The following is an 18,718-nucleotide window of genomic DNA, read 5'->3' as shown; positions in this document are numbered from 1 at the left end:
ATAATTATAATGCAACTGTCTTTTAGAACATAAATATCTATTTTAAAAATATATTTAAAATAATAAATGCATCAAGCAAGAATATCTACATTTTAATTTATACATTTAATACTTAAACTAATATTCATTATACATGACCATGCATTTTATTTCAAACATTGTAGATATAATGTAGTCAGGCCTTGCATAATGCTTTAAGTATTGCATATACATTAAAATTTATTTATGTTAGCTTGTTGTGTTTATTAGGGATAACATAGATATATATGTATGTTAATATATATTTATGTTACAGTAGTCAGTAGCATTAAAGGGACATAAAACAAGATGGGATAGAGACAAAATAATATAATATGTACTTTACTTCCAAATTTATACTGCAGTGCCTCGCCATTAGCCGTTTCTTTTCATTTTTGAATTGTAAAGCTCTAAATCTCCCCACACAATTCCTGTGTGGCTGTATCTAAGTTTATTGTTCTTTTGGTAAAATGCAAAAGTGAATAGGGATTATCTGCTGGAGCATGCCTAGAAGCTGTGAACTCAGTTCAAATACAATGCCTGTGTCTAAACACTGATAAGAGGGGTGGAGTTAGCTGCTCCAGGCAGTTTACTATGTAATTAATTTAGCTTATTTTTAAAAATTATTTTAAAATACTTGCCAGCCATTTTTAAACATTTTTTTTAAGCAAACTATTTTAAATTAATTAGCCCTTTTAGGATATGCACAGAACTGTTATGGTACTTTTAAATTATATTTTTAAATAACAGGCATGCAGTTATGTAGTAGTAACATTTTAATTATACTGTCTTTAATATCAAATAATAAACACAACAAGCAACATTAATTACATTTTATTTTATATGCAAATATTTAAACATGCATTCTACATAACAATGCATCATTTTAAATATTGAGGTTTTGCCGGCCCTTCGGCGGTTGGCCACCGGCATTTTAGCGCATCTCTGTGACACATTATTTAAACATTGATTATAATTTTAGTGACATAGCTTTATAGTTATAATGGGGAGGTTTATTATTTAGTATAGTTTATTATAGTGAGGTATTTTTCTGACAGTGGGCAGTATGTGGGAGTTAGCTGGGGAGTTCCAGGGGAGTGTAGGTTAGACATTACATAAGTGTAGGTGGTATTAGGGATTTAGCTGGGCATTCTGGGGGTGTGTAGGCTAGGTGTGACAGGTTTAGGCGGTCAGGGGGAGTTAGCTGGGCGGCGCGGGGGGTGTAGTTTAGCTGTGACGTAGGTATAGGCAGTTCATGGGAGGTAGCGAGGTGGAGCAGGGGGAGTGTAGGTTAGGCATCACGTAGTTATAGGCGTTCGGGGGGGCATTATCGCTGCATGCTAGTTGGAGTAGCCTGCATTTTGATTCGGACACATCGACACAAGATCGATACAATCGAATCAGCGAAGTGCAGGTTGTGAGGAGGGTAGCAGCCATGTATGTCTCGCCAGCTACTAATCACCTGAGGTAGTTAGTGTAGGAGCAATAAAACTTAGGTCCCCACCGCAATATTTCGAGTGTGCCTACACTAAAACTATTTTTAATTTCAGTAAGCGCACTGTCTGCGCCGTGTAGGCCCACTTCAAATATGGGATCCCTCACTGGCCACAGCAATATGCTGACGAGCGGCGATGTGGGTGGTGATATCATGCTCCCATTGACTTCTATGGGAGCGACATCGCCACACACCGGCATTGCTCGGCCAGAACCCTTTTCTTTGAAAATCTCGACAGACCGTTGGACTGCAAGGCTGACAAGGCCAGGGAAGCAGTTTCTTGACGGTCTGTTGATGCTTAGAATATCGGGACCCCTGTGTAGACTGCATACTGACACAGGATCTGGATCAGTAGTCTGTAGATAAGGCCAAGAGGAGGAGGCTGAAGAATAAATCCCAGAGACACCTGAGGTAAGCTAGTAGCAAACTCCCAAAAGAAGAATGACTTTCACTGCCATAGAAGTCAATGGGAGTGTGACGTCACCACCCGCATCGCCACTCGTCAGGATATTGCTGCAGCCGGAGAGGGGGCAACTATTTGAAGTGGGCCTACATGGTGCAGACAGTGTATCCCTGTCTTTCTGAGGAGGATTATAGGTCTGACATAGGTCTCAGAATCCTTATCTACAATTTATTTTTTTCACTTCACCTTCTCCTTTTTGGAGGAAAAATTAGACTGATGTGTACAGGAAAGTGGGAGGGATTCATTTTTTTTTTAGGTATGTTGGGTATATTTTGCCTTCTACTTGTGGACTGAAATTTAATCCCACAAATGTTATCACTTTGATGTATTTGCTTCTTCTGAAGCTGCTTTTGGCAGGAAAGTTTTTCAGGCAGCAGTATCTGGTTAATAGTGTGTTCCTGCATTAACTTCATGTCCTGCCCTTTCATGGGGATCTCATGGACTTCACAGCTTGGATATAAGATCCCACATGTGATGGCTCATGGACTCTCACTAGCTTATTAAAGAAAACAAAATGTATACTTACCTGATAAATTAATTTTCTTTTTTGCTGGTGTGTGTCCATGGGACCTACCCTTTTTTTCTATTAAGTTAGCGGAAGTTCTAGTTTGCACTTTATATACCCTGCTTTCTTCTTTCCTGCTTTTTCTGTTACTCTCCTTTCTTGGCCATAGGTGTACCGGGAAATCGGATGGATTAAAAGCTCTTGGTATCTTAGTTATTTATTGCCTCCTCCTAGAGGACTGGAGTTTAAACTCATTTTTTTCCTTGATTCAGAACATGTCATTTTAAACAATTTTCTAATTTACTTCTATTATCTAATTCCCTTAAGAACTCTTGGTAGCCTTTGTTGAAAAACATACCTAGGTAGGCTAAGGAGCAGCAGTGCACTACTGGGAGCTAGCTGCTGATTGGGGATGCACATATATGCCTCTTGTCATTGGCTCATCCAATATGTTCAGCTAGCTCTCAGTAGTGCATTCATGTTCCTTTAACAAAGGACACCAAATGAATGAAGCAAATTGCATAATAAAAGTAAGATGTAAAGTTGTTTAAAACTGTATGCTCTATCTGAATCATGAAATAAAAATGTTAGGTTTCATGTCCCTTTAACACATGGATTGGAACAGATGGACCTCTTTGACAGATTCATAAGATGTTGAGGTCTTATTTCTAGTGGCTAGTAGAGAGGGATGAAATGTACAATTTTAAAATACACTAAAGTACCATCTTCAGATAATGAATATATTTCTAGGTTTGTGATTTCCCCTGAATGTATTATAAAATGGTTTTATGCGCAGGATGGGAACTACAGTCAGGTTTGTACTTTTGAATATGAACTTTTGGTTTTGTTACTTGCATTCTCGGATTGGTTTTGTGTGCTTTAAATGTGCATATCTGAAGCTGTGCAGGTACATTGTTATATGTGCTACACCCATGGTATAGTAAAGAGAGGAGGATAACTATCTTGTTGATTTAGTATTAGGTTGTGCACTGCTGGTGTCTTATTTAAATGCTTTTTAAATCATTTTTTTTCCTCTTAATTTCTTACTATTTATGACTTATTTTAATTTATATTCCTATCTGCTTAATGCTGCCTCTCCTCTTTTTATAGGATATTATATGTCTGTAGAGTGCACTGGCGGCAATGAAACCATCTGTTTACCCTGCAAATCTGGAGAGTTCCAAAGTTCATGGAACAGGGAGACCTCCTGTCATCAACATGATTACTGTGACCAGAGTATGACTTTTCCTAAATCTCTTATATTCAGTCCTCTCTGGAAGCCAAGAGTTCTAGTCTTATGACTCTCTCTTTTTTTGTTAATGTCTCTCTCATCAGATGCAGGCAAGATGACAGTAAAGGAAGGAACTACAGAAAGTAATGTAGCGTGCAGTTGTCAGACAGGCCGACACTGTTCCAGCCAGTCATGTGAGACCTGTGTACTGAACTCTGTTTGTGGTCCAGGATATGGCGTTGTACAAACTGGTGAGAAGCTGTCCAAGATTATATGACAAAAATCTTTCTAAATCTTCTCGGTAGTGAGAAATACGTTTTTAAGTCATTATTATTATTATTATTATTATTATTATGGAATTAAACAATGTAAGTTTTCCCCATTTCTCCATGGGGTCCTTTCTGTATCCTTATGTATTTGTGTGTGTGTGTGTGTGTGTGTATATATATCACACACCCATGCAAACCAAAAAAGGGCTGCACTCTCTGGAATTAAAGGGACACTGAACCCAAATTTTTTCTTTCGTTATTCAGATAGAGCATGACATTTTAAGCAACTTTCTAATTTACTCCTATTATCAACTTTTCTTCATTCTCTTGGTATCTTTATTTGAAATGTAAGTTTAGATGCCGGCCCATTTTTAGTCAACAACCTGGGTTATCCTTGCTGATTTGTGGATAAATTCATCCACCAATAAAAAAAAAAAAGCTTTCCAGAGTTCTGAAAAAAAAAAGCTTATATGCCTTCTTTTTCAAATAAAGATAGCATGAGAATGAAGAAAAATTGATAATAGGAGTAAATTAGAAAGTTGCTTAAAATTGCATGCTCTATCTGAATCACGAAAGACAAAATATGGGTTCAGTGTCCCTTTAAAGATGGGGATACCAGTTTATTCTGTGACATTTCGAGGACTGTCTCCCCTTCCTTAGACCCATCTAAACACATCAATTAAGCAAACTTTTATAGCTCATAAACTGTTAATTGCTGTGTTTAGATGGGTCTGAGGAAAGGGAGACAGTCACCAAAATGTCACTGAATAAACTGCATTATCTTTAATTCCAGAGAGTGCGGCCCTTTTTTGGTTTATATGATGTAGCTGTACCTTCACCCTGGCTGCTGTTCTATTGTGAAGTGAGAGTGCAGATCTCGCCACCACAATATTTATATATTTTTACACTTTGGAGAGATTTCTTCTCAAATACATTTAAACGTGATTTATTTTTTATTTTTATTCAATTGTAATGTTTACTGTGTATTTCTTAGGACCAGAAAAAAGAACAAACATACTAGACGTTTGTCTGAAATCCTTTGTAGTAGCAACATAATGTTTCAATGCTCTAACAACATCCAAAGAATGTAAAGATCTTTCAGCAGCATTTTTTTGGATCAGGCCACAAGGAGGGAACAATAATTTCCCTATTAATGTTGTGTGAGGAAAAATTTAAACAAAGTCCGCAAAACAATGTCCAATTTATGCATAGGCTCAAAAGGATCAACCTGTAAAACTTTTAATACTTCAAGAAGGAGAAATAGGCCTAATTACAGGTTTAATCCAGATTAAGTCTGAACAAAACAATGAACATCAGGAAGGTTAGCAATCTTCCTATGAAATAATAAAGTAAGGGCAGAGATTTGTCCTTTCAAAGAACTGGCAGATAAACCTTTATCTAAACTATTCTGCAAAAACTAACTGTAACGTAATGATCCATTCCGCACCAAAAAATTATGTTTGAATGCAGGATTTTTCATAGCGCCATATTACAAGTTGTTTGGGCAGGCTATAACGCTAGTGTTATGGTCTATACCACCGTGATTCATTCCGTTATCTGAGACCAGTAGTTATGGATTTTGCGAAACAAAAATGTTCCACAAAACTCATAACTAAAATGTTACAAAGTACACTAACACCCATCAACTATTAACCCCTAAACCACCACCCTCCTGCATTGCAAATACTATATTAAACTTATCAACCCCTAAACCACCGCCCACCCACATCGCCAACACTAAATAAATCTAGTAACCCCTAAACCGCCGGCCCCCCACATCGCTACTAATAAACTAATCCTATTAACCCCTAAACCGCCGGCCTCACATCACATCACAACACACTAAACTAAACTATAAACCCCTGAACCTAACACCCCCTAACTTTAAATTAAACTTTACAACTATCTTAAAATAAAAACTTACCTGTGAAATTTAAAAAAACAAAGTTTAAGCTATAAATTAAACTAACATTATTATTTTAAATAAATGAAAGAAACAAAAAATAAAAAACCTAACATTACAAAATTATAAAATCCTAAAACTATGATTTAAAATAAAAAAAACTAACATTACAAAAAATAATAAACGCTAACATTACATAAAATAAAAAAATCTAACGGCTAGATTACGAGTTGTGCATTAGGGTAAAAAAGCAGCGTTAAAAAGTACACTAACACCCATAAACTACCTATTAAACCCTAAACCGAGGCCCTCCCGCATCGCAAACACTATAATAAAATTTTTAACCCCTAATCTGCCGCTCTGGACACCGCCGCCACCTACATTTATATTTATGAACCCCTAATCTACTGCCCCCAACATCGCCGACACCTACATTATATCTATTAACCCATAATCTGCCTTCCCCAATGTCGCCGACACCTACATTATATTATTAACCCCTAATCTGCCGCCACCAACGTCGCCACCACTATATTAAAGTTATTAACCCCTAAAACTAAATCTAACCCTAAACCTAACACCCCCTAACTTAAATATAATTTAAATAAATCTAAATAAATATTCCTATCATTAACTAAATTATTCCTATTTAAAACTAAATACTTACCTATAAAATAAACCCTAAGCTAGTTACAATATAACTAATAGTTACATTGTAGCTATCTTAGGGTTTATTTTATTTTACAGGCAAGTTTGTATTTATTTTAACTAGGTAGAATAGTTATTAACTAATTAATAACTACCTAGCTAAAATAAATACAAAAGTACCTGTAAAATAAAACCTAACCTAAGTTACAATAACACCTAACACTATACTATAATTAAATACATTTACTAAATTAAATACAATTACAGATATTTAAACTAATTACACCTAATCTAATAGCCCTATTAAAATAAAAAAGCCCCCCCAAAATAAAAAAAAACCCCTAGCCTAAACTAAACTACCAATAGCCCTTAAAAGGGCCTTTTGCGGGGCATAGCCCCAAAGTAATCAGCTCTTTTTTTATATTTTAAATCTTTATTAAGATATTGAGAATGAAAACAAGGTAGCATTATTAGGCAAACATTTAAAGAACATATGATGTAACTTTGAACATTGAATTATGAAGTTGAAAGTCGCAGTTCACCATATTTATACTTGAGCAATCTGAGTGAATCATTCCAATAATACTTAAGAATACATGAGCAATTATAAACATTAAACCAGTGACAAAAACAGTGGAGGAAATTCTCATGAAGCTCAATGTGTTTTACATTTTTCATGCATTTAACGAGGATAATTTCAGCCTTTTGAAGAAATTTTCATAATAGACGAAGAAGAGAAAGAAAAGAAGATAGTGGAAGTTTGAGAGAGCAGAGAAGAGGGGGGAAAAAAACAAACAAACAAAAAAAAAAACACACACACTTAACCCTCTCTCCACCTATTTACTTTGAAGAAATAGTTTAAACAGAGTGAGGGTTCTAAAGTTAAACTATTTTTAGCCAGAGTGCCAGCATCATCTCATGTACTTCTAGTGTATGCGTTTTTAAATAGTGATATCTCTCAAGAGAGAGGAGGTCAGAGACCGACACTCTCCACTCATCCTTGGAGGGGATTATTTGAGTTTTCCAATGTTTTGGTATGAGTTTTTTCGCTGCAGTAAGCATGATTAATAATAATGGCTGTTTACCCATCCCAATTATTTTGGGGAGGTCAAGAAATAGAATTGTGTTTGGATTGTGACAAATCTCTGATCCCAGGATTTCAGATATCTCAAGTAGTATGGTTGACCAAAAACCCCTCAAACTGGAGCATGACCACCAAACGTGAAGGAGAGCACCCTCTTCCCCGCATCCTCTCCAACATGCATTATTGAGTACAGGAAAGATTTTATGTAGGGGTTAAGTACCACCTGTACAGAAGTTTTATATGTATTTCTTGAATTGTTGCCGATTACTGAGGATTTTTTAATCAATCGAAAGGCCAGAAACCAAGCGTCTTCGTCTATCTCACAACCCAAATCTTTTTTCCATGAGTGCGTATATGAGGGAAGATTTATTGTGTCACCACCAGATACTATTTTGTAAAGTTTAGAAATGAGGTGTGTAGGAGCAGTAGGTAAAATGCATAGCGATTCAAAGGGCGTGAGCCTCCTACCAAAATCCTCTGTTTGTGGTGGGAAATAAAGTGAATCAGTTGATGGTAGTGTAGCCACGAATAGAAAATTCCCCCGTGTGCCTCTCCCATCTCCAACTGTGTCTTCAATCTACCCTCAACTGAAGTAAATTGTATGGAACCTGTCCTAAGGCTATATGGATGAAGTGAGGTGAAGCCCAACCGAGAGTATGGGAGATCAGTATGTTCCAGGATAGGTGTAAGTGGGGCAAATACTGAGGAAATGTGCGTATTAGTAGACAAGATTTTGTCCCATTCTAAGAGTATTCCTGACATGATAGCAATTAGTTAGTTTGGGTCTCTTTTGACGAGGGCTCCAAGCCACTGTTGCCATAAGAAGATGTGCCTGTCTATATGAATCCAGGCCTTATCATCAGAGTTATGTGCCCATTCTACTATATGTTGCAGTGTTACTGCGTGTTTGTAAGATTGTAAACATGGAACCCCCAACCCACCACTATCTCTAGGTAAATACATGGTTTTTCTTGGGATTCTAGGTCTAGCACTGTCCCATATAAATTGTTCAAAAGCCCTTTGTATTTGGGGTATATACCCTTCAGGGAGTGATATAGGTAGTGTTTTGAACAAATACAAGATGCGAGGGAGAACTCCCTGCCCCTGCCCTCATTCTTGGCGACTTCAACATCCCCCTTAACAATCCCACTGCCTCATCTGCTAAACAACTTCTGCAACTCACTTCCTCTTTCGGTCTGTCACAATGGACTGATTCTCCCACTCACAAAGACGGTCACTCCCTTTACCTGATCTTTTGCTATCGATGCACTCTCTCAAACTCCCCTTTTCCTCTTTCTGACCACCATCTCCTTACCTGCAACATATCATCCCTTCCTACAACTCTCCCACCTTCTACTCCTCACACCAAACTTCACAGAAGCATTAGGTCTTTAGATCAGCAACAACTTGCTAATTCCCTTCAACCGCTCCTCTCATCCTTCTCCTCCTTTTCCTGCCCTGAACAATCTATCTGCCACTACAATTCCACCCTTATATCCGTCCTTGACAATCTCGCCCCTCTTACCACTGCTAGGAAATCACACACTCATCCCCAGCCCTGGCATACTCCTCTGACACGGTACCTACGCAGATGTTCCCGTACTGCTGAACGGCATTGGAGAAAATCACGGAGTTCAGCTGATTTTCTTCATTACAAATTCATCTTGAATGCCTACTACTCTGCCCTTAATCTCCACAAGCAACACTACTTTTCTACTCTTATCTCTAATCTTTCTTCAAACCCAAACACGTCGCTCTTCATCTGCTGCGCCTCTCTGCCAATCCCTTCACTGGCTTCCTCTTGCCTCTAGGATCAAACACAAAACTCTCACTCTTACATACAAAGCCCTCAACTGCACTGCTCCCCCCCTACATCTCAGACCTTGTCTCCAGATACTCTCCCTCCCGTCCCCTTCGCTCTGCTCATGACCTCCTACTCTCCTCCTCTCTTGTCACCTCATCACACTCCCGTTTACAGGACTTCTCCAGACTGGCTCCCATCTTGTGGAACTCTCTGCCTCGCTCCACAAGACTCTCTTCTAGTTTTAAAAGCTTCAAGTGCTCCCTAAAGACTCTACTGTTCAGGGACGCATACAACCTACGCTAACCTTTCCTAATACCAGTTCCTCTCCTCCACTGCAATCCCCTGAACCCTCTTAGCATGTAAGCCTAAAAGTCCAGCTGTTTGTAGATCACCTTCTTAAGAGCTGACTACAACAGTGCAACTCTTGGCAGGCCCCTCTACCCTATAATTGTTTTGTTGTACTCCCCCTTTGTTTATAGCGCTGCGGAATCTGTTGGCACTCTACAAATAACTGATGATAATAATAATAATAACATTCATCTTTAAAACTCCAATCCTACCAAGCCACGAAAGTTTTTTGTTTTTCCATGAGGATAAATCTCTGATTATCTCGTTTTTTATGTTGAGGTAGTTGAACTTGTATAAATCCTGGGCAGAGGGGGCTAAATAAATCCCTAAGTACTTTAATTTATGTTGGGCAATAGGAATATTAAATTTATTGCATAAATGCTGTATTTGGGTAGGACTAACATTAATGTTGAGAAGTTCAAATTTTGAAATTTTTAATTGGAAGTTTGAAACCTTGCTATATCTTCCCATTTCCTCTAGAAGAGCGGGATAGATGTCTCAGCATTTGTCAGTGAAAATAGCGCATCGTCCGCATAAAGGGCTTGCTTGTATTCAACTTCTCCCACCACCATTCCCGTTATTTCCTTGTTTTTTTCTAACTTTTTGGGCAAGAACCTCCATAGCCATAGTGAAGAGTAGTGGGGATAATGGACAGCCCTGTCTGGTTCCATTATTAATGTTGAATGACTTCGAGAGAATACCGTTAATCCTAATTTTTGCATTTGGAGAGGAATATAAGGCCATGGACATGTTTAGGAAGGGCGATGGGATGCCCATTTCCATCATAGTCCTACGCAGGAAGGACCAGCGAACTCTGTTGAAGGCCTTCTCCGTGTCTGTTGCCAATAATACAAAGGGGGTGTTTGACTTTAGCGTGGTTTATTAGTTGCAAAACTTTAATGGTATTGTCACGGGCTTCTCGCCCTGGTATAAAACCTAACTGGTCCGTGGCAATTAGGGTTGGTAAGTATTTATTTAGTCTGTTGGCGAGAACCTTGGCCAGTAGTTTCATGTCATTGTTAATAAGAGAGATAGGCCTAAAGTTCTCAGGACACGAGGCTGGTTTCCCAGGTTTCGGGATGACAGTGATGTGTGCTTCTAAGAGTGAATCGGACAGTGTGGGGGTATCTCTCAAAATATTAAAAAGCCTCACTAGGTGGGGAAATAGCGTTTTACTGAGCAATTTATAGTATCTGGTGGTGAGACCATCTGGGCCAGGGCTTTTGCCAGAGGGCATGTCTTGAATGGCTGAGTGCAATTCTTCAACTGTAATAGGAGATGCTAAGTGTGATTTTGCCTTCTCCTCCAAAGAAGGGAGATCTATGTCCTTAAAGTAATTGTCTATGTGTCCTTTGAGGACATCTGACTCAGTGTGTGTACTTGCCCTGGTAGTCAGTTCATCTATATTATACAAAGACTTGTAATAATCTCTAAATGTGGAAGCTATAAGTTTACTACTAGACACGGAGGTGCCGTCTCCAGCCTTTATAGTGTGGATATATGTCGATAACTGCTTCCTACGTAGAGATCTCGCCAGAATTTTCCCGGGTTTATTGCCCCCTTCGTAATAGTACTGATTAAGATAAAGAGTGTTACGTTGTTGCACTTTTGTGAGGAATTGCTTTAATTCCGATCTAGCAGCAAGCAAGTCTGCCCTAAGAACTTAATTGGCTAGGTCTTGTTTATGAGCCCTTTCTAATGTATTGATTCTGTCTAGAAGGCTTGTGTGTTGCATCTTAGCCTGCCTAGCCAGTCTCGCACTATGTTTAATGAAAAGGCCTCGGACCACAGCTGGAAATGAGGTTGTGTTTTCATTAATTAGAAAGTATTCGGTTAAAGCCTCCTCTGTCTCCTTCAGGATGAGAGGATTATCTAGTAGTGTGTCATCCATTCTCCAGGTTTTGTTAGTAATTGGTAAATCTGGCCATTGTATGGAGCAAGTTACTGGCGCGTGGTCTGACCAAGTGATACTTCCTATATCGCATTGGCTAATGAGGGAAAGACTGTTGGAGTCTGTCATTATATAATCAATTCGCGTATAGCAATTATGTGGAGGGGAGTAAAACGTGTAATCTTTTTCAGTTGCATGTAACGCTCTCCATGAATCATGAAGGTCAAGGCTAGTCAGAGAGTTCTTTACTGTTTTCAAGACAGATTTTGGGACGTTAGTTGTTCCTCTTGAGGAATCTATACCTGGGTCTAGCAGGATATTGAAATCCTGACCAGAAAAATCACTCCTCTAGCATGATCTAGTAAAAGATTTGAAATTTTTTTGAAAAATTTGTTCCGAGCCTGGTTGGGGGCATACACATTTAGTACCTACCAAGAGGATAAAACGACCCTCTGGATCTTTATAAATGTAATTTGTTTGTAAGGGTAGGGACTTATGAATGAGATTACCCACTCCTCTCTTCTTATTTGGTCCTGAGGCAAAGAGGGAAGTCGTAAAGTGCTTAGGTGACCAATGTGGTTCCTTTCCCTTCTGAAAGTGGGTTTCCTGTAACAGTATAATTTGGCTTTTTAATTTGTTTAATTCTCTAAGTGCGATAGACCTTTTGCCCGGATTGTTAAGTCCTTTGGCATTTATAGTTGTTATCTTGAGAGAGTGTTCTTGGAATCTGCTATAATTGTTAGGCATGATGGAGAGAGGGGAAAGAGGAAAAAAAAAAAGGGTTAGAGTTTGAATGTGAAGTAAGGGGTAAAGGAAAAGGGGATTTATAGTGAGAGAAAAACAGAAAGAAAAAAAAAAAAAGTCTCACCAGGAGCAAGAAAATACTGTATAAGAATAATTCTTCTAAATGGTCCGTAAGAAAGACCTGAACTAGGGTGAAAAGTTAAACAGAAATAGTGCTGGGGAAGTATCTCCACAACCGACTAAATGGAGAGAGTGATTTAAATTAGAGATATTTTGATGCAAAGGTATTGGGAGAAGGTTAGATGTGATCGGAGAGGACAGGAGAAGGAGGGGGGAGAGGGAAAAGGAGAGAATATAGGAAGAAGAGGTAGGGTAAAGGTAGGGACTTTGTGGAGAGAAAGGGAGGGAGAGGAAGGGATGCTCTTATATTTAGACAGTGACAAGTAGTTAAGCTGTGCCGGGAGGTAGATGCCTGTCTAACAGAAGGGGTATGTAAAACTAGATGCACACAGAAACAAATGAGGTATCTCACATTTAAAAAATAGTTACACAGTAAGAAATCATAATCCATATATAACAAATGAACATTTGAATGAACTATTAACTGATAACAATAAACTTTTTTTTCTTTTTTTTTTTAATCCGTCTCCCAAAGAGGGAGGCAACCACCTAAGGAGAAATATATCCACGGGCAATCGCATATGTGTTATGTAACGTGTAAAGTATATGGCCTAGATTTGGAGTTTGGCGGTAGCCGTGAAAACCAGCGTTAGAGGCTCCTAACGCTGGTTTTAGGCTACCGCCGGTATTTGGAGTCAGTCAAAAAAGGGTCTAACGCTCACTTTTCAGCCGCGACTTTTCCATACCGCAGATCCCCTTATGTCAATTGCGTATCCTATCTTTTCAATGGGATCTTCCTAACTCCGGTATTTAGAGTTGTGTCTGAAGTGAACGTTAGAATTCTAACGACAAAACTCCAGCCGCAGAAAAAAGTCAGTAGTTAAGAGCTTTCTGGGCTAACGCCGGTTTATAAAGCTCTTAACTACTGTGCTCTAAAGTACACTAACACCCATAAACTACCTATGTACCCCTAAACCGAGGTCCCCCCACATCGCCGACACTCGATTAAATTTTTTTAAACCATAATCTGCCGACCGCCACCTACGTTATCCTTATGTACCCCTAATCTGCTGCCCCTAACACCGCCGACCCCTATATTATATTTATTAACCCCTAATCTGCCCCCACAACGTCGCCGCCAGCTACCTACACTTATTAACCCCTAATCTGCCGTCCGCATGCCGCCGCCAGCTACATTATAGCTATGTACCCCTAATCTGCTGCCCCTAACACCGCCGACCCCTGTATTATATTTATTAACCCCTAACCTGCCCCCCACAACATCGCCTCCACCTGCCTACACTTATTAACCCCTAATCTGCCGAGCGGACCGCACCACTATTATAATAAAGTTATTAACCCCTAATCCGCCTCACTAACCCTATAATAAATAGTATTAACCCCTAATCTGCCCTCCCTAACATCGCCGATACCTAACTTCAAACATTAACCCCTAATCTGCCGACTGGAGCTCACCGCTATTCTAATAAAATTATTAACCCCTAAAGCTAAGTCTAACCCTAACACTAACACCCCCCTAAGTTAAATATAATTTAAATCTAACGAAATAAAATAAAATACCTACAATTACACCTAACACTACAGTATCAATAAATGAATTAAATACAATATCTACAAATAAATACAATTAAATAAACTAACTAAAGTACAAAAAATAAAAAAGAACTAAGTTACAAAAACTAAAAAAATATTTACAAAGATAAGAAAAATATTACAACAATTTTAAACTAATTACACCTACTCTAAGCCCCCTAATAAAATAACAAAGCCCCCCAAAATAAAAAATGCCCTACCCTATTCTAAATTACAAAAGTTCAAAGCTCTTTTACCTTACCAGCCCTGAACAGGGCCCTTTGCGGGGCATGCCCCAAGAAATTCAGCTCTTTTTCCTGTAAAAAAACACATACAATACCCCCCCCCCAACATTACAACCCACCACCCACATACCCCTAATCTAACCCAAACCCCCTTAAATAAACCTAACACTAAGCCCCTGAAGATCTTCCTACCTTATCTTCACCATACCAGGTTCACCGATCGATCCAGAAGAGCTCCTCCGATGTCCTGATCCAAGCCCAAGTAGGGGGCTGAAGATGTCCATGATCCGGCTGAAGTCATCATCCAAGCAGGAGCTGAAGAGGTCCATGATCCGGCTGAAGTCTTCTATCAACGGCATCTTCAATCTTCTTTCTTCCGGATCCATCTTGTAGACCTCCGACGCGGAACATCCTGCTGGCCCGATGGACTACCGACGAATGAAGGCTCCTTTAAGGGACGTCATCCAAGATGGCATCCCTCGAATTCCGATTGGCTGATAGGATTCTATCAGCCAATCGGAATTAAGGTAGGAAAATTCTGATTGGCTGATGGAATCAGCCAATCAGAATCAAGTTCAATCCAATTGGCCGATCCGATCAGCCAATCAGATTGAGCTCGCATTCTATTGGCTGATCGGAACAGCCAATAGAATGCGAGCTCAATCTGATTGGCTGATCGGATCAGCCAATTGGATTGAACTTGATTCTGATTGGCTGATTCCATCAGCCAATCAGAATTTTCCTACCTTAATTCCGATTGGCTGATAGAATCCTATCAGCCAATCGGAATTCGAGGGACGCCATCTTTGAACTTTTGTAATTTAGAATAGGGTAGGGCATTTTTTATTTTGGTGGGCTTTGTTATTTTATTAGGGGGCTTAGAGTAGGTGTAATTAGTTTAAAATTGTTGTAATATTTTTCTTATGTTTGTAAATATTTTTTTATTTTTTGTAACTTAGTTCTTTTTTTATTTTTTGTACTTTAGTTAGTTTATTTAATTGTATTTATTTGTAGATATTGTATTTAATTCATTTATTGATAGTGTAATGTTAGGTGTAATTGTAGGTATTTTATTTAATTTATTGATAGTGTAGTGTTAGGTTTAATTGTAACTTAGGTTAGAATTTATTTTACAGGTAAATTTGTAATTATTTTAACTATTTTAGCTATTAAATAGTTCTTAACTATTTAATAGCTATTGTACCTGTTTAAAATAAATACAAAGTTACCTGTAAAATAAATATAAATCCTAAAATAGCTATAATATAATTATAATTTATATTGTAGCTATATTAGGATTTATTTTACAGGTAAGTATTTAGCTTTAAATAGGAATAATTTATTTAATAAGAGTTAATTAATTTCGTTAGATTTAAATTATATTTAACTTAGGGGGGTGTTAGTGTTAGGGTTAGACTTAGCTTTAGGGGTTAATACATTTATTAGAATAGCGGTGAGCTCCAGTCGGCAGATTAGGGGTTAATGTTTGAAGTTAGGTGTCGGCGATGTTAGGGAGGGCAGATTAGGGGTTAATACTATTTATTATAGGGTTAGTGAGGTGGATTAGGGGTTAATAACTTTATTATAATAGCGGTGCGGTCCGCTCGGCAGATTAGGGGTTAATAAGTGTAGGCAGGTGGAGGCGACGTTGTGGGGGGCAGATTAGGGGTTAATAAATATAATATAGGGGTCGGCGGTGTTAGGGGCAGCAGATTAGGGGTACATATCGATAATGTAAGTAGCGGCGGTTTACGGAGCGGCAGATTAGGGGTTAATAATAATATGCAGGGGTCAGCGATAGCGGGGGTGGCAGAATAGGGGTTAATAAGTGTAAGGTTAGGGGTGTTTAGACTCGGGGTACATGTTAGAGTGTTAGGTGCAGACGTAGGAAGTGTTTCCCCATAGGAAACAATGGGGCTGCGTTAGGAGCTGAACGCGGCTTTTTTGCAGGTGTTAGGTTTTTTTTCAGCTCAAACAGCCCCATTGTTTTCTATGGGGGAATCGTGCACGAGCAAGTTTTTGAGGCTGGCCGCGTCCGTAAGCAACTCTGGTATCGAGAGTTGAAGTTGCGTTAAATATGCTCTACGCTCCTTTTTTGGAGCCTAACGCAGCCATTCTGTGGACTCTCAATACCAGAGTTATTTTAAAGGTGCAGCCAGAAAAAAGCCAGCGTTAGCTACGCGGGTCATTACCGACAAAACTCTAAATCTAGCCGTATGTTTGCTAAACATTGCAACTCTTCTCCTCATGGGAGATTGGAAAAAAGTGTGGATAGCTTTAGGTCTATCTTTATGGGCAAGGTTATGGAGAGTGCAGTTAAATGTAGGCCAAAAGGGACAAGGGGATGGAAGGAGTTAAGGGGAGGGTGCAGTAGAGTGGGGAAAGGAATAGGGGAATGTTAGGAGGGGAAGAGGGGAGAGGGAAATGCCCTTTTTACATTGGTAGTATCTTGGATTTAAGCTATTTTTATAAGTGGTCCAAAGACATATGTAGGGTTAGGTGTATGCCGTAACACATGGGGATTCCAACAGTTAATACACAAAAATAAATTATGAGCATTAAAGAGCAGGGCAGTATGTAAATAAAGAGCAGGGCAGTATGTAAATAACCTGTTAGCTGTTAACAAATTAACTCTCTGGCCCTCCACAACCGAGTGGAAGCCTGGTGCCTATGAAGGGGTATATCTGTGCCCTGGTGTAGAAAGTTTGTGTCCTATATTAAGTTTTTATTAATTAAACAACAGCCTAACCCCTCTTCGGTTGAGGGGTTGCAAGTCAATTGAGAAAGTGTGGGGCACCAACCCCTCAGAGCAAGTGATTTTGACAGAGTGTGTCTGTCCTATCTGCATAAGAAAACTCAAACCTGGGAAGGGTGTAGACCTGAGAAATGTAGCTTCCAATCTAGCCACTAGTTTGAGGAACCCTATGGAAAGGGCTCTGGAACAGGTGTTTTAGGTATCCTCCCAAAGGAGAATCATCATCCTAAAAAAAGAAAAGAGAAAGAAGGTGATACATGTCAGCTTGAGGTAGAGCTATTTCCCATCCATTCCGTGCTTCTCAGGAATCCTCCAGGAGTTGTTGTAGATTCCTCCCCATCATTTATAGGCAGTAGGGACAACTCTTTGTAGAACTGATTAGGATCTCTGCCCATCCTGAAGATTGATGTTTTGTTGTTAGCTGAAGCTATCAACGAGACCGGGAAGCCCCATCTGTAGGGGACTTTGTGTTTTTTCAGGGTAGAAGTGATGTGAGACATTACCCTCCTCTTTTGAAGAGTGGTAGGAGACAAATCTGTGAATAACTGAATTTCTTCACCCGCATGTAGGATTGGATGCTTCTCTCTTGCACAGCAAAGCAGGTCCCCCTTGTCCTTATATTTAAGGAACTTCACTATTATGTCCCTCGGGGGAGCTTTAGGCGGGGTTTGGGACGCAAAGAGCGATGTGCTCGTTCTATCTGTATATCCTCAGCCGATGGGTTCTCTTTAATTACCCTAAACAGGGCTTGAAGATAGCCTTTGATCGCTGGGGGAAAGATCGTTTCAGAGACTCCCCTAATTCTGAGGTTGTTTCGTCGAGTCCTGTTCTCAAGGTCCTCTAACCTTTCGGCTAGTGATTGTATTTTAATCTCCTGATCCTGAATGCTGGAGGAGTTGGCATGAACGTCTGTAGTAGTGGCCTCTTGTTTGTTTTCTAGAGAGATTACCCTTTTTTCCATGGCTCCTAGATCCTTTCTAAGGTCTCCAAACAAGGTCCTCATCTCATGTAGAACTACCTTGATGTCGTCCTTTGATGACAGATGCGAGATATATTTTTTTTTGTGAGAAAGGATCCCATGTCAGGTTCATCCGTCAGTGACAGATTACCTGCAGTAGCCGACATTTCCATAGTTACTTCAGGGCCAGGAGGGGGCCGCAGTTCTCTAGGCTTTAAGAATTGACTCAGAGGTTTTGAGGAGGGGGTTTTCTCCTTTATTCTGTCTTTTACAAGGCATCAGACACTTACCCAGGCAGGAGAATCAAATTAATAAATGAGAGCAGGCGTGAATATTATAGGATACCAGATGGGCCTTAGATAAACTAGTCTAGGGTTTAGAATGTGTAAAGTGTTTAAGGCACCCTGCCTTGATATAAAAGTGTATTCTGGAATAAATGAGAGCAGGCGTGAATATTATAGGATACCAGATGGGCCTTAGATAAACTAGTCTAGGGTTTAGAATGTGTAAAGTGTTTAAGGCACCCTGCCTTGATATAAAAGTGTATTCTGGAATAAATGAGAGCAGGCGTGAATATTATAGGATACCAGATGGGCCTTAGATAAACTAGTCTAGGGTTTAGAATGTGTAAAGTGTTTAAGGCA

At 39.3% G+C, this 18,718-nt stretch overlaps 1 protein-coding gene across 1 annotated transcript in view; it reads left to right on the top strand.

Annotated features, from left to right (window-relative positions):
• LOC128666802 (tumor necrosis factor receptor superfamily member 5) overlaps positions 1-18,718 on the top strand; it is a 72,549-nt gene that overhangs the window by 29,790 nt on the left and 24,041 nt on the right. Inside the window, exons 3-4 of the mRNA XM_053721633.1 lie at positions 3,592-3,717; positions 3,817-3,963. Of these exons, the coding sequence (XP_053577608.1) occupies positions 3,592-3,717; positions 3,817-3,963 (273 nt within the window). The remainder of the gene's footprint in view (positions 1-3,591; positions 3,718-3,816; positions 3,964-18,718) is intronic.

Source organism: Bombina bombina, chromosome 1, assembly GCF_027579735.1.
Source record: "Bombina bombina isolate aBomBom1 chromosome 1, aBomBom1.pri, whole genome shotgun sequence".
Taxonomy (NCBI): Eukaryota; Metazoa; Chordata; class Amphibia; order Anura; family Bombinatoridae; genus Bombina; species Bombina bombina.
This window is presented reverse-complemented; position numbering and strand designations above follow the sequence as displayed.